The sequence below is a fragment of the Myotis yumanensis genome, unplaced genomic scaffold (genome assembly GCF_028538775.1).
Source record: "Myotis yumanensis isolate MYYU_CA2020_CCGP unplaced genomic scaffold, mMyoYum1.0.hap1 SCAF_17, whole genome shotgun sequence".
Classification (NCBI taxonomy): Eukaryota; Metazoa; Chordata; class Mammalia; order Chiroptera; family Vespertilionidae; genus Myotis; species Myotis yumanensis.
In genome coordinates this window covers 9,504,331-9,519,498 of record NW_027223768.1, presented here as the reverse complement: position 1 = coordinate 9,519,498, position 15,168 = coordinate 9,504,331, and the positions used below count along the sequence as shown (strand labels likewise).

Genomic DNA, 15,168 nt, shown 5'->3' with positions numbered 1-15,168 from the left:
TCCCTGTGTTCTCTCATGCCTTAGAGGAGGCTGGCAGCTTGGGGCCCTCTGGTCAGCATCTTCATGGGGTGACTGCCCACTGCCTTGCTGGAGTTGCAGTGCTGATCCAATCCACAGTTATGAGAGAAAAGGAGAAGGGCGAGGGGAAGGGAGAGGAGGCAGAAGAGGCGTGTGGGACAGAAAGAGATGGAGGTCCAGGAGTCATCCAGCTGCCTCCTGAATCTACAGTAGAATGAGTACAGAACCTCCAGGAAAGCACCTAAAAATAATAGAAAGGGAGCCGCTTTAAAATGGACTTGGAGCTGCAGTCCCAGAGGCACTGCCTTGCATGTGCTCAAGCCTTAGGAATGTTAAAGCGGCATAGAAACCTTAGGGCTGGGCCTAAAGCCACATTGTATCCTCAACTACTGTTTGCAAAGATAACAGGAAAGCAGATCATTTGACTACTAGACTGAAAGTAAAAAACATTGTTTAGAATTAGCATCACTAATTAGCTGGTCTGCACCTGTAGAAATGCCTTCCTTCCACTGATGTAATCGGTCCCCTTCCTTTTCTCCTAAGTACCCCTTGCTTTTGTCTCCTAATTGGAACACTATTTGTGTTTCTGCCTGAACCAGTGCTTCCCGACTAGCTATTCTTTTGGATCTCAAATACATGCTATTGCCTCTCTCTTTGGCTTTTATTTTTAGGTTAACACACCCATGGGAGGACTCGTGTGTTCCCTCCAGCTCATGGTACTCCTTTCAAACCCTGGTGTTAGGTCTGTCCTGTGTTCCCCTCGTGGTAATGACTGACTTCCCCGGCTAAAAACAAGCCTTTTAATAAGCAGCAGAACTTGGGGAACAAATTGAACCCCACCCCATCTGCACTCCCAGGCAGCTCATTCCCCTCGGGCAAGATTAGGCCTCCTCAGTTCTGGGGTGGGATTCGGAAACGGTTGTGAATTCCCATCACTGCACAGGGTGACAGGGCCCTGCGGTGGGTGCGGATGAAAGGGAACCACTGTCTGACATCTGGCGGCCAGGAGGGGCTGAGGCTCTGCAGAATTCCATAGGTCGGCCATTATTGCAACGGGCTGCTTTGGTCTTGTGACTGAGAGACACGCACATTCTTTTAAAATTTTTTTTTTTAACAGTGCAGGACCAAGACAAACGGCTGTGGTTGATAGAGTCTGGAGAAAAATAGCAACTGCTGTGTTTGGGTTATCATATGACAGCTCACAAAGAAAGGGGGCTTTGTTCTATGTTGGTTTCTTTAGTCAATTAAATATTTAAAATCTGCCATGAGGCCCCTGCTGTTTAAGTGGAGATACTTCAGATATATTTCATAGCCACATGTGTGGTTACTTAAGGATTTCTCTTTCTTTCTCTCCTTCCTTCTCTCCTTCCTGCCTCCCATCTGTCTCCCTCCCCTCCTCCCTCCCTCCTTCCCTCTCTCTCTCTTGCTTGTTCTTTCTCTCTCTTTGTCCTCTTCTCTCTCCCTTCCTTCTTTTCTTTCCCTTCTTTTCCTTCCTTCCTCTTCCCAATTTTTCCTCTCTCTCTCTCTCTCTCTCTCTCTCTCTCTCTCTTTGTTATTCCTCACCCGAGGATATTTTCCCATTGATTTTTAGAGAGAGGGAGAGACAGAGAGAAACATTGATGTGAGAGAGACACATTGATTGGTTGCCTCCTGCATGCAGCCCTGACTAGGGCTGGGGAATTTGCAACTAAGGTATGTGCCCTTGACTGGAATCAAACCCAGGACCGTTCAGTCTGTGGGCCGATGCTCTATCCACTGAGCCAAACTGACTAGGGCACCAATTTTTCTTCTTTAGTTCAATCTTTCTTTTTCCACTTCTTTTTTTCCCTTTCTGCTCCCCTGCCCTTATCCATAAATAGAAAATTGTAAGTAAGGAAAAGAAAGATGGGGTGGAGGGGAGTGGGTCATAGACATTATAAGTGCTTATGAAAGAATCTAGTTTATGTTCATGTGTGATCATTTAAGTTGTGAACTCCAGGCACACGCGTGGGCTCCAGCTTAGCACTTCTCTGCCTTTGGCTAAGGTCAAGCCTGGGGAACAAGGTCAGCTTCCTGTAAAGCCTCCGGGGAGATGCTGTCCCTGATTCAGTCCCAGGGGCCCGGCATCTGGGCGGGCATCTCAGGGAGATGAGCAGTAGTGGCGGAGGACTGATGTTCCTCGCCAAGGGATTCTGTAGATGGCACGAAAGAGGGTGATCAGTAATGAAGGCTTTTGTGTACAAATAAAAACAAAAAATTCATCTCCTTTGACTCATGGAATAAGACCCTCATTCCCATAAGACCCAAAAGACCTGGCCTTTGCCTTCCTTTTTGAACTGGCCGTCCACCAACCCTCCCCCGCTCTCTCTGCTCTGGCCACACTGCCTTTGTCTCTCCAACCCGCCAAGCGTGTTCCTGCCTCAGGGCCTTTGCACTTATTTTCCTCTGACCCTGGAGTATTCTTCCCTCAGACCTTCCCCCGGTTTCAATTTCTCTAACAAAGTCTTCCCGTGTGAATTTTATTTCTTCAACATGGTAAGCATAGTTGCTCTTCGGGCTGTTTCTGGTGGCTCCAATAGCTCAAGGTTTTGTGGGCCTGTTTCAGTTTCCTGTTGTCTCTGCCGGTGCTCACTCATCTTGTCTTATTTCCTGATTATATTTGACTGTGTGCTGGGAATTCCATTTTGGCGTTATGGGAGGCCCAGGGCCATAGGCCCTTCTTCCTGAAAGGATTTCCATTGGCTCCTGGAAGGTCCCGGTGCTGCTCCCAGTCTGGAACCAGCTTAACCCCAGTTCAAGGATTAAACGGTCCCCTCACCTTCTGAGGCCACCCAAAGCTCAGCTGAGTCTTGCAGCTACTCACTGCATTTCCATAAAGGCCCTCAGGGCAGCAGGGCTCTGCATCATGGTTCTCCTCTTCTCCTAGCTTTTACCTGGTAATTACTCAACACTTTACTAACTTTTAAAAAATATATGTAGCCCTAGCTGGTTTGGCTCAGTGCATAGAGCGTCGACCTGCGGACTCAAGGATCCCAAGTTGGATTCCTGTCAAGGGCATGTACCTTGGTTGAGGGCACATCCCCAGTAGGGGGTGTGCAGGAGGCAGCTGATCGATGTTTCTCTCTCATCGATGTTTCTAACTCTCTATCCCTCTCCCTTCCTCTCTGTAAAAAAAAAATCAAAATATATTTAAAAATATATATATGTATTTTTTATTGATTTCAGAGAGAAGGGGAGAGTGTGTGAGAAATAGAAACATCAATGATGAGAGAGAATCATTGATCGCTGCCTCCTGCATGCTTCACACTGTGGATTGAGCCTGCAACCTGGGCATATGCCCTGACTGGGAATTGAACCATGACTTCCTGGTTCATAGGTTGACGCTCAACTACTGAGCCAAACCTGCTGGGCTCTTCACTATTTTTTAACACTACTTAGATTTTGTCCAGGCATTTCAGTTGTTAATGGGAAAATGGGTCCATATTTCCTGGTCTGATAATACCAAAAGCAGCATCCTTCTTCCCCCGTTCCTCCCGTGACTCAATTCCTCATCCCTCATCTGATCTCTGTACAAATGTCACTTCCTCAGAGAAGCCTGGCTGTGCCATCGAAAATAGCCACCTCCCTCCCTGTGTGATCTGCTTTATTTTCTTCATGACATTTGTGGCACATTTACTTGCCTACTTGCTTATTGTCTGTCTCCCCAACTATGATTGATTTACTCATTTATTTAACAAGTATTTTTTGAGCACATACATCCTACGTGTTGGGCCTGTCCTAGGCATAAGCACACACTAGAGAACAGAGAACAGATTCTGGCCCCCGGGGAACCTACATGCTCATGGGGAACACAGACAATAAACAGGAAAATAAATGCAGAATAAAACTCTGCGAGGATGGGACACTTGCCCATGTTCTTTAGCACCCCAGGGTGTAGAACAGCACTCTATGTTACATTTTTGTTAAATATCTGTTGATATTTTTTAAAAGAAAAAATTCCTGTTCTAATGTTATTTTTCAGTAATATTTAGTCACTGGTGTTTCAACTGTATGTTGGCTTACTGCTTTTTTTTCTCTTAAGCATAGTAAGGGTTAAACGGGCTTGTGTGTCGGCTTGGAAATAGAATCACCGTATATTATATGACTGTTACGGGGAAATATGTTGAGAGTTCCAAATGATTAACTTCCAAGTGAACTTTTGGAAACTGTCAGCCAGGCTCCTATACATTTGGGTGAGATGTGCCAGCGTCTTTGCACTCCTTTCCAGAAAGAGGCGAGGTGCCAGCCAGATCGGCCCGGCAGCCCTGGCGACTAGTGGGGAGCAGATGTCTCCACAGGGGCCCTGCATCTGGAAGTTCTGTGCCCCGGACGCTCACGGTCCGTCTCCGTCGGTCGTTTGGATTCTTAGAACAGCAGATCGGTGGTGGCACACCTTCCCCGTGCGAGGACAGAAACTTTGTGATCAAACTCATGCTTTTTTTTTGCCCCTACCAGAGGGGCCAAGCAAAATTCCTAAGAGTCCTCCACCTGGACAACCGCCTGGTTGACTGTGGCAGCCAGTGCTGGCAGCCAGCCCAGCGCCTTGGGACTGTGAGAGGGAAGGAGAGAGTGGGGGTCGGCCAGTCGAGCTCAGAGAAGCCATGCCAACATGACAAGTGTGGCGGCATTCAGCCTGAGCCAAAATCCTTGCCTACGCACAGGCTCAGGGTCACGTGCCTGCTTTCACAAAGGGAGGGAGTCTGGGAGGGTAGAATGTAGGCCACGAGCCAGAGCTGGGCACAAGGAGAAAGAGATCTAAGGCTGCTGTTGGATTAAAAAAAAAATCAGGATTTGCTGAGATTTAGGAAAAGAGGGATGGAGAGCCATGAAACTCTCAAGGTTGGGATAGGCGGGAGGGGGGACTTCTTGAATGGAATACTGATGAAAAGGTGAATGCTTCTAACTCTTGATCTAGGTGACAAGCTGTGTAGTTGAGGGCCCATCAATCAAAATCAGAAATGGGCTTGGACAGAGGAGATGGGATCATGAATTGGAGAAAAGCTGTCATAAAATTTTGAGCTGGAAGAGCCCATCTAGTTTAGTCTTACACACTGATGTTCAGATGGGGCCTGGGAATCTATACTATTATTTTATTTTTGTTAATCCTCATCCGAGGATATTTTCTCATTAATTTTTAGAGAGAGTGGATCGGAGGGGGAGGAGAAACATTGATGTAAGAGAGACATACTGATTGGTTGCATCCTATACTTGCCCCGACCAGGGCTGGGGCTAGAACCTGCAGCCCAGGATCACACCCTTGACCGGGAATTGAACCCGAGACCCTTCAGTGTGAGGGCCAACACTAACCACTGGCCAGGGCTGAGAATTTGTATTTTCAATTCTGTGAAATAGTTCATGCATAGCCAGTGTGGGACCTCCTGCCTAGTCTAACCAACTTCATTTTCCAAAAGAAGAAAGTTGGGTCCAGCGAGGTCAAAAGACAGCATAGGTAGCAGAGCCTGGACTAAGGCCAGACGTTCCGGCTCCTGGCTCCCTGCACCTGGGCTGTGTGAGATACTTAACTAGTGACGAGAATAGCTAATGAGGCCTGACTACCAAGGACCAGGTATTTTTGCTAAGTTCTTTCTTTATATGAACTCATTTAATCCTTGCAATCTCGCTGTGAGGGCAGGGGCTATTGTTATACCCCCTTCTAGGAAGCAGAAGCGGACGGTGAGCGAGGGGAAGTAACTTGACCAGAGTTAAGAGACAGTAAAGGCAGGTCTGAGGCACAAACCCGGGCTTTCTTCTTCAGACCCGCTGTGCTCTGTCAGCCGGAGAGCAAGCGAGCACAGCTCCGGGGTTTTGTGGAGGGAGGACCAAGTCTTATTCCTCCCGCTGGGAGAAACCAGACTTCAGAGTTCATGGGGGCAGTCCGGCTCCTTCTCCAACGCTAGGTGATGCACCTGGGGTTCTCAGCACCCACCTGGGGCGGGGGGAATGCCTCGGGGACCCTCTTACCCCCTCGCCAACCTGATCTCAAAATACAACAGTCAACTCGATTTTTTTTTTTTTTAAAAGGCAGATGGCATCCTGTGTGAGCTATTCCTAGTCTTCAGCTTGGGGACCCCCGCCTGTGTGGGAGGGTAATCACCAGGAAGAGAGGAGCTCTCAGGAGAATTGTTGAGCGGCTGCTTGTGAGGTGGGGAGCTTTGCTCTTCCCACTTGGCATTTCAGAGTGCAATAGAGCAATTAACATCCGTGCTGTGAGCGCTGAGTGTCAGGCTGTCTTTACACACAGTGCCTCGCCCTCAACAAGACAACTTGGCTAACCATCCCCTTTCTCTCCTCCCCCCCCCCCCCCCCCGCCCCATTTGTATCTTTATATCACTTACGGTCTTTTTAAAAAATTTATCTTTATTTTTGAAAGTATTACAGATGTTCCCCTTCTCCCCCGCCCCCCAAATTCGCCCCCCTCCCTGCCACTCCCTTCTGGTGTTAGATTAGCCTTTGATTACAGCTACAATAGGTCTGGAGACCTCCAACTGATAGAATCACTGGCCATATCTTAACCTCAAACAAGTTTTGTGTTGTTTTCCCACAGGGTTTCATTTATTTTGAAACACTAGCTTCCAATGAAAAAAAATTAGGAAGCATTCGACGAAAATCTGGATTTCCTGTTTTTCTTGAAAAGTCGGAAAATAAGGCAACACTAGACCTTTGTTCCCAACTGTGACGCTTTGCTGACGCTGTGAGTCAGCCTGGCTCCTCCAGGCTTCTGAGCTTACCGCCCGTCCCGTGGGGAGAAGGTTCAGGAGGGAGTCTCCCAAAACATCCGACTGTGCAACCCATTCCAGGCCGACCCAGGAGGGGCCTCAACATTCCAGTGTAAGATGTGACACACACACACATGTGATGCAAGCTACGAGTGTTCAGACCAGACGCTTCTCCTTCCCTTGTCATGGCTTCTCTGCCTGCAGGTGAAGGGCCACCATCATGCCCCTGTTCAGCCCTTACTTCATTTGTTTCCATGTGTGGAGGGCAGAGGCATTCTTTTGATTTAATTTACTCTCCTTGCCCTATAGTTAGCACAGCTCTTTGAATATCTTAGATGGCTCATCACTGTGGAAATTAGGAAGATGCTGTGCTGGGAACCAGGATGCAACAGGTCAACATGATAGGAGGTGAGGTAGGTTGAGGAGAAACAACTGAGAAGGAATAATTGAGTGCAGGTCCAAGGACCGAGGAAGTGGCCCCGGCAGAGGCCCAGGGAGTAAGTACTTGGGAAATACAGGCTTGGAAATGGGGTTGGGCAGCTTGTGAGGTCAGAGAACTCCAAATAAGACTTAGGTAGGACTTTTGGAAGATTCCTTGACTCTCCCCTCCATATTCCATTGAGTCTACTTTCAAAATGCTTCCAGACTCCACACATTTCTCCTAACCTGTATCTTTACCACCCCAGCCCTAGCCGTGGTCATCGATCACCATCGTGACCTTAAGAGCCTCCTTTTTAGTGCCCTCCTCCACTCCTACCCTCCAAAGCTCCATCCTTTCACTGCAGCCAGAGCCACCCAAACTGCCCCTGGCAGGTGAGGTCCTACAGGCAGGCTTTGGACTCTGGGACCTTTTTTTATCTCCCCCCACCCCCTTCTCTCTCAGGCCTTTTCAAGCACACCTTTTAGTTTCTGAGCATGTTAAGGGGCTTTGCACTTGGTGTTCCCTAACCTTGGAATGTTCTTCCTGCAGAAATCCCCAAGGCGCCCTCCCTCTAACCAGGTCTCTGATCAAACAGCACACCCTCTGTGAGGCTTTCCCTGACCACCACCTGGAACAGAATCCTCCACACCCCCCATGCATGCACACACAATTCCCTTATCCCCTTTTCCTCAGAACACACGTCATGCTATGTTATATGTTTATCTGTGTTTTCCTCTAGAATGTAAGCACCATGAGAGCAGAGACTTTTCCTGGCACATAGCAGGTGCTCAGTAAACAAGTGAAGGAGTCTAGCAGAGCGGGAGCAGTGAGAGATGCCAGAGTCAGGGTTGTCTTGGGAGGAAGAGGTAATATTTAACGCACAAGAGGAGATTTCAGTACAATACTTGGCATGTGTGATAAATATTTAATCCAATTCAATTCAATTCAAGTATTTATAGTGCAATTACTATATGCAGGCCACAATGCCAAGAGTTGTTTGCAATAAATGATTATTTAAGGGCGGATCATGCTGGCAAGGGATCGGGGTGGGGGCAAATAAGACCCCTTAGTTATTTTTTAATCCCTCATAGCATGTTCTTCACTGTCCTGCGCGCTGCGGGTCTCCCCCCCCACCCCCCCCCGCATAAATGAATTATAAGTCTATTTCTTCATTAAATCTTTTCACTATCATACTGTTCAGTAGGGTGAAAAAAGCATCTTACAAACCCATAGTCCCTTTCTGAGTTCTGAACGCTACCCAACCCCCCAACCCCCAATCTTTCAGGCCTTTGCTGGCACACCCAGTTGCTTTTTGGACATCTTTACTTGCATGCCCTCAGGCAACTCAAACTCAGTCCATTCAGCCCTATTCTACTATCCTGTTCTCAGCCTTGGAGGCTGAACTGGTTTTTCTGGCCCATCCTCACCCTCAACCCCAGGAGCCTACCTCCCCACATCAAGGGACGTGCTCACTCCTCTCCCTCCCTGTTGTCACTTCTGTGGTTCGGTCACCATCACCTTTTGTCTGGATTTCTGGCAACACCCCCAGCTGCTTGTAGAATTCCCATTCCATCCATCCTCTGCACCTAGGCCAGAGTAGTCTTCCTACAGTGAACAAAACCTCGCTTCGCGAAGGCCCTGGGCTAAAGCCCAAACTCCTTAACACAGCGTCCAGAGTGCTCCTGGTTCAGGCACTGGGTTTCTTCTCTGCTCATTTCTTGCACTTTCTTACAGCCTAGTTTGGGCCCAACAGAGATTTCTGGTCCTCTAAGTGGGCCACTCTCTCTCTCTCCTCTGAGTCTGCCAGGATGCTGGGTCCAAGGCCTGTGACTCCTCACTCTCTCCTCTCTCTTCCTCTGCTGCCTCTTCTGCTCTTTGATTCTTCCTAGAAGCCGTCCTGGGTGACCAACTCCCCCTCCTCCTCATGCCTCGACCCCCAACATAGGACCTATGTCCCTGCATGTGCTTTTCCGACACTTTTTTTTCCTTGCCATCCCTGTTTTATTGTCTCCTCATGAGACTGCAAGCTCCAGGAGGACAGGGCTGTCCTGGTCTACCTTGGTCACCTTGTGAGGGTGCCTATCCAGCACCTAGGTGGGTTGGATAAGTATCGGATGAATGAAAATGCACTTGCTTGGGTAGGACTTCCTCATAAAACAATTACAGCTGACATTTACTGAGTGCAGATGAAAGGCCGGCACCATTCTGTTTTGCACGTGTATCACGGGCATCTCACATAACCATGACAGATGGGGAAACTGAGGTACAGAGCCCCCGACCACGGTTTGTCTTGAGGAAGTGGAGGAACCAGGGTTAGAACCCAGGCAATTTCAGAGTCCAATTCGGTCTCAACTTCTAGGAAATTCGGTACTAGAGTGAAGCGCAATATGGGTTGCACTATATGAGGAGGCCCATGCCCTCTGCGAAGACTTTGTTTTTGTGCCGCCCTCCTGGAGGCCCTGGGGCCTTCTCTGGGCTTTGGGAAGGGCCTGTGCATCTAGCCTGCGACCCTGGAGGCTGCCAGTGATCCCCTGGTTTAACTTTCGGGGCTGCTGGCCCGCACCCCAGATGTGTCCAGGTCCTTGGGTGGCCCTCCCCACTGGCAGGTGCGGCCTCGGCGTGCCCCCCCCGCCCCCCCCGCTCCACGCCAGGTCCCGGCCAGGCCCCCCAGCCCCGACGCGCGTCCCCGGGTCTGCGGGAAGGGGCGGGCCCGGGGGCGGTGCCTCTGGCCCAGGCGGCGCCCGCGCCCCGCGCTCTGCCTGCCGGTGCAGCGGCCGGGGCTGGAGGGGGCGGGGCCTTGGGAGGGGCCGCGCGGCGGCTGGTGCCGTAGCCGGAGGACTGGGAGGAGGCGGCGCGTCCCCAGAGGCGTGCGCCCGGGCCGACCGACCGGCAGACGGACCGGCGCGTAGAGGGAGAGGGCCGCGGGGAGGTGAGCATAGGGGAGCGAGGGCGACGCGGGCCCGGGCGGCAGCGGGCGGAGCGAGGCCCCGGGAGGGCGCGAGGAGGGGCGGCGGCGGGCCGGGCGCCGGCTGCGCTCGGGGGTCGGCCCCAGACCCTCCGCCGGCCGGTCGGGCGCCCAGCGAGCGTGTCCCGGCAGCGGAAAGCGCAGCCAAGGCGCCCTTCTCCCTCCGTCTCTTTTCTTCCCACTCAGCGGAAAATACACACCCGGGAAGGTAAAACAATAGCGGGGCCACCAGGGACGCGGCGCGCGCCGGGCTCCCACGTAGGGGGCGGGGGCCGGGTGGAACCGGGGGTGGCGGCCCCACCTCGGAGCCCCAGACCGAATTGCGCCCGCGGAGGGTGGGGCTGCCCGTGGCGCCGGGCTCGGCGCGAGGCGACGGGAATTCCCAGGAGTGAAGCATTTGGCAAAAGTACGGCAGGCACCATCCGGCTGCCCACAATTGCCCTGCTCTGGGCGGGGAAACTGAGGCGGGGGCCGACGTAGCGACTTGACCAAGGTCAGAATGTAAAGCGTCTGTCCTGGTCCGGGGAAGGGACCCAGGTGTTCGCGGGCTCTGCCCCTCTCTGGGTTTTGTGGCCGGCGTGTTGGGCTTTGGTAAATCTTTGTTGTGTTTGTTTTAGAAATCTGCTGGCATTGGGGACCGCCTCAGGGCTCGGAAACGCCAACTGGCTTCGTGTGTGCCAGGCAGGTCTGGGGCTGGTGGCAGCTCCTTGACCTCTCATCATGGATGGAGTGCACTTTTCCACGAAGAAACCCAAGCAGTCGCTGTTAGCCAGGGCCGATTTGGCTGTCAAAGGTTTTGACAAAACCTGCCCAGGCCCCTGTGGGGAATCCGAATGAGGGAGAGTGCAGACACCTTCACTGGGAAGCCAAGGACATTTCTGTATAATCAGCGGATGAAAGGATTTTCTCAGACTCTTTTCCCCTTTTCCTGGAGGATTAGCCCACCGCAATCTATAATTCCAGTGGAAACCGCAAGGCACACGATGTGGCAGGAGCCCAGAACGCCTGCAGGAGTGTGCTGGACCCTTTCTTTGCATCAGGGAGTTTAACACGCGCCACCCACCCGTGGTCCTCCCGACTGCCTCCTGCTGATGATCTCTTCTCTTTAACCTTTTCTTATTTTCTGAGTTAAGTTCTGTTTCCAAAACTGTCCCCCAGAGGAGCTCTGAGTGGATTGCCAGCAATGAGAGATTAAGTCCGGGAGAGGAGGAAGCGCCCCGTGTTGTGACTTCTCTCTGCTGCCGACATGAAGTGCTTTCTCCCGGTGCTGAGCTGTCTGGCTGTGCTGGGTAAGTGGCATTGCTATCAGCGCGATCGATCAATGGGAAAGTTTAACCTGCTGTTGGTTCCTGTAATTCCGTGTGGTTCTTTCCCATCAACACCAGGAGGTGTTGAGACACCAGGAGGCGGCTGGTGTGTGACACAGGTTGAGTGGCACAGGTTGAGTGGCACAGGTTGGACTGGTGAACTAAGAGGCCCATTTCTGGCCGGGGAGGAATGGTGGAACAACGTATGTGGTCTGTAAGAAGGAACATTTGCTGCCCTTAAAGTGTCTGTCCCGGGCTTTGCAGAGATGAGGTCCCCCATCTGCCCGTCAGTGGTTGGGGGACTCCATGCCGGTTATGGGCTGGTTCTTTGCAGTATTACACATGTGCTTGAGTGGCTTCACCTCTGTGATGGTCCATGTAAATTCTTAACCCGACGTGGCAGCATTATTCCTACTGTGTCGGGGCGGTTGGTGTGGTGATGCTGATGGGGAGGTAGGCGTGGTTGGAAAGGGGTTGAAGGGATGCTTTGCGCTACCTAAGTAGTCTGGATACAAACACATGTTTGAAGGCACTGTCATATGTCCCCTCACCAAGGAAGCTCGGATTGTTGCTCTGGCAGGAAGAGAGGCTGGAGGGATTGCAGCTGCCTGGTTTGGGGATGTATTAGGATTGGTTTTTGTGCCCCCACAGATGGCCAGAATGCTTAGAGCTGGACAAAGAAACTGGCACTGAGAGGCAAACCTTGGACGCCTCAAGGATTCTCTTCCCAGTGCCTAACACTTGTCCATCCTCAAATTCAAAACTACTTTCCCTGCCACTGAGCTCCGTCTTCAGTGACGTATGTTAGGACACATTGGGTCTCAGGTAAGCTCCCTGGCCAGGATCTGTCTGTCTGTCTGTCTGCATTGCCCCAGGCCTCCCACGTGAGCACACCTCCCGCCCTCTCCGATGGCTGAGTCCCCTGCATTCAGAACCGGTCGTCACTGCTGCCTGGGTCTCTGCACCTCCAAGTCCAGGCTTCTTGTATTGATGTGGGTTTGTCCATGACCTGCTGGCAGTGGAGATTGCTTTCATGCCTTGTCTACACCCTGGAGAGAGTTCCCAGGTGGGTGGACAGAACGGAGCCTGGGGTTAGAGAACCCGAGTTCCAGTCTCGGCCTTACTGGGATTGACGTCTGAGCCCCAGTAAGATGGGATGAGGCCTCCAAGGGCTATCTTGATAGTGAAAGGCTATGAGTGCTCTGAACATCTTGACTGTTTTTGAAAAATGCCTGAACACATCATAAATGTGTGCAGTCAGTGGTTTGCAAACTTGGGTGCAGGTTGGAATCACTGGGGGAGCTTTTAAAAGTCCAGGCGGGCCCAGCCATCATGGCTCAATGGTTGAGCATTGACCTGTGAACCAGGAGGTCAGGGTTCGATTCCCGGTCAGGGCACATGCCTGGGTTGTGGGCTCGATTCCCAGTGTGGGGCATGTAGGAGGCAACCAATCAATGATTCTCTCTCATCATTGATGTTTCTCTCTCCCTTCCTCTCTGAAATCAATTAAAAAATTTATTAAAAATAAAAGTCCAGGAGGCAACCCCAGACCAATTCAACTAGATTCTCTGGGAGGGTGACCTAGGCATCCGACTTTCAGCCGTCCTAGGTAATTCCAGTGCGTAGCACGTGAAGGAAGCAGCGTGTAAGTTCATTAATGCCAGCCCTCCATGCCCTGACGCATGCACACACCTAGCCTGACGGCAGTGTAGTCAGCAGAGCCTCCGCCCAGGTGCGGGTTAGGATAGTGTCTCCCATGTGCTCAGGTGGACTCAAAAGGCAGGACGCTCTCTGTTCGCCAGCCCTAACGATCCGATTGCCATTTGTGATTCTGTATTTGTCATTCGCTTAGTGTCTGGGTGTAAGTCAGTAATTAGTGATTCATGTGGATTCAGGAGGACCAACAAGGAAAGCCCTCTGGGAGGTTCAGGTGTAGGGCGGGTTGTGTGGCGAAGGCGGGAAAGAGGCAGAGTGGTCGGGTGGGGCCCAGGGCAGAGGGAAGCGCCATGGGAAAACAAGGAGATGTGACATTTGTGCCTTTTGTTTCCTCCGCTGCTCAAGGGACTTGGCTGCTTGAGGACTGTAAGTCCCGGCTGGTCCCTGTGCTGGGCTGCGCTGTGGAGTGGAAGCTTGGGCCCTGGCACCTGCACTGTTGTCTTCCCTTCACTCCCAGCCTCGAGTATAAGCAGGTGCCGTGGAGGACAGTGAGCCTCAAGGTGGGCTTGAAGGGGAATGGTGGCAGGAGACGGACGTGGTGGGACGTGGGGAGGTTTGGAACTGTGGACACACATCCATCTCTGCCTGGTCTTTTGGGCCCCACTGGAGAAGTCCCCTCTTTTCTCCTTCCTCGGTGGCTCTGAGCATGGTGGAGGGGACCTTGGAGAGCAGAAGGTATTTGGAGCGGGGACATAACCCACGTTGGGGGTCTCGTTTTCTGCTTGTAGTCGGTTGTGGAGTGATTCATGGGGCAGCGTTCTTGCTGTGTCATGCAAATTAATGTGTAATGTGACTTTGAAAAAGCAAAGAATCCCCAGGTTTTATGCCCATGTGAGCCACACCCCTGGAGTAAAATTGTGTGCGTGTGAAAAGTAGGAGAAGGCTAAGTGCTCTGCAAAGTGAGGCTGATCCGAGGTGCAGCCAGCCTCCAGAAAGGCAATGCGAGTTGGGAAACCCTGGGGGGATACAGGGCGGATCTCTGAGATGCTTGTGGCTCCTCAGACATCATTAGGCCTGTGCTTTCTGCTCCCGGTCCTTTGCCATGTCTGGGTCAGATTCCTCCTCTTCTCCTTGGCTGGGCGCTGATTTCTGCCTTCTTGACCACTGTCTTGTTTCTTCCTGTTGCAGCTCTGGGTTCCCACCCCGCTGGGGAGCCATTGGCTGCCACAGCCACCCTTGTTCCAGTTCTAAAGCCTGGACCTGTTAAACCATGAGGAGAGTAAAGTTCCACTACTGAGAATGGGCGGAGCCAGAGGGGCAGAAGGAGAGAGAGCTGGTGGTGTCTGTGCCTGGGAGCAGCCTTTGTGGGTGACAGTGACACAGGATGACAACTCTGGGAGAGACAGATTAGGATTTGTGTCTGAGGAACAGGGAGGGAACTATCAGGAAAGATGAGTATGAGCTTTAGGCGCATAAAGCAAATTTCGCTTTTGCATTGCCAGGAAGAGTTATGCCTCCCAGCTCAGTGCTGATGCTGCAAACAAGATGAAATCGCTTTAAAAGTGTTAGCAACAGAACACTCCCAATGGAGGCGGTTGGGACCTCTCTGGATCCATGCAGGAGAGCCTGTCGGCGGCGGAGGGTCCTGTAGTCTTCTCCGATGGGAGAGAATTTCGTTTGGAGAGCGTGGGAAGCCTCTATTTGAAAAGAATGGGCTCAGGAAGCGATCACTTACTTCCCAGTTAGTTAGGGAAGCTTCTTTGGGCAGAGACCAGAGGGTGCTTCCAAAAGAGATAGAAGGGAACTTTGATGTCCTGTGGGAGTGCGACCAGAGGCAGGGCTGGTGTCATCAAAGGCAGAGATAAGGAGGCAGAGGAGAGGAGTGAGGTGGGTCAGAGCCCTCGGAGGAAGGATTCAGGGGTTCCGATGGGATAGATGAGAATAGTGATATATGGGTGAACAAACATCCCTCTCCCAACAGTAGTCCCAGAGGGAGTGCACCTCCCTTCTCTGGGGGCCTCTGACAAGGGTGCCAGAGAAGGGAATTCTTGTCTGGAGGACTGTCGT

The 15,168-nt window shown here is 51.7% G+C and overlaps 1 protein-coding gene across 3 annotated transcripts in view; it reads left to right on the top strand.

The window, feature by feature from the left end:
- The first annotated feature begins 10,017 nt into the window (after positions 1-10,017).
- The window catches only part of IGSF3 (immunoglobulin superfamily member 3), an 86,659-nt gene continuing 81,508 nt past the window's right edge, over positions 10,018-15,168 (top strand). For all 3 annotated transcript variants that reach the window (XM_070396180.1, XM_070396179.1, XM_070396178.1), the window contains exons 1-2: positions 10,018-10,102; positions 10,756-11,427. In XM_070396180.1, the coding sequence (XP_070252281.1) occupies positions 11,385-11,427 (43 nt within the window). In that variant the 5' untranslated portion in view covers positions 10,018-10,102; positions 10,756-11,384. The remainder of the gene's footprint in view (positions 10,103-10,755; positions 11,428-15,168) is intronic.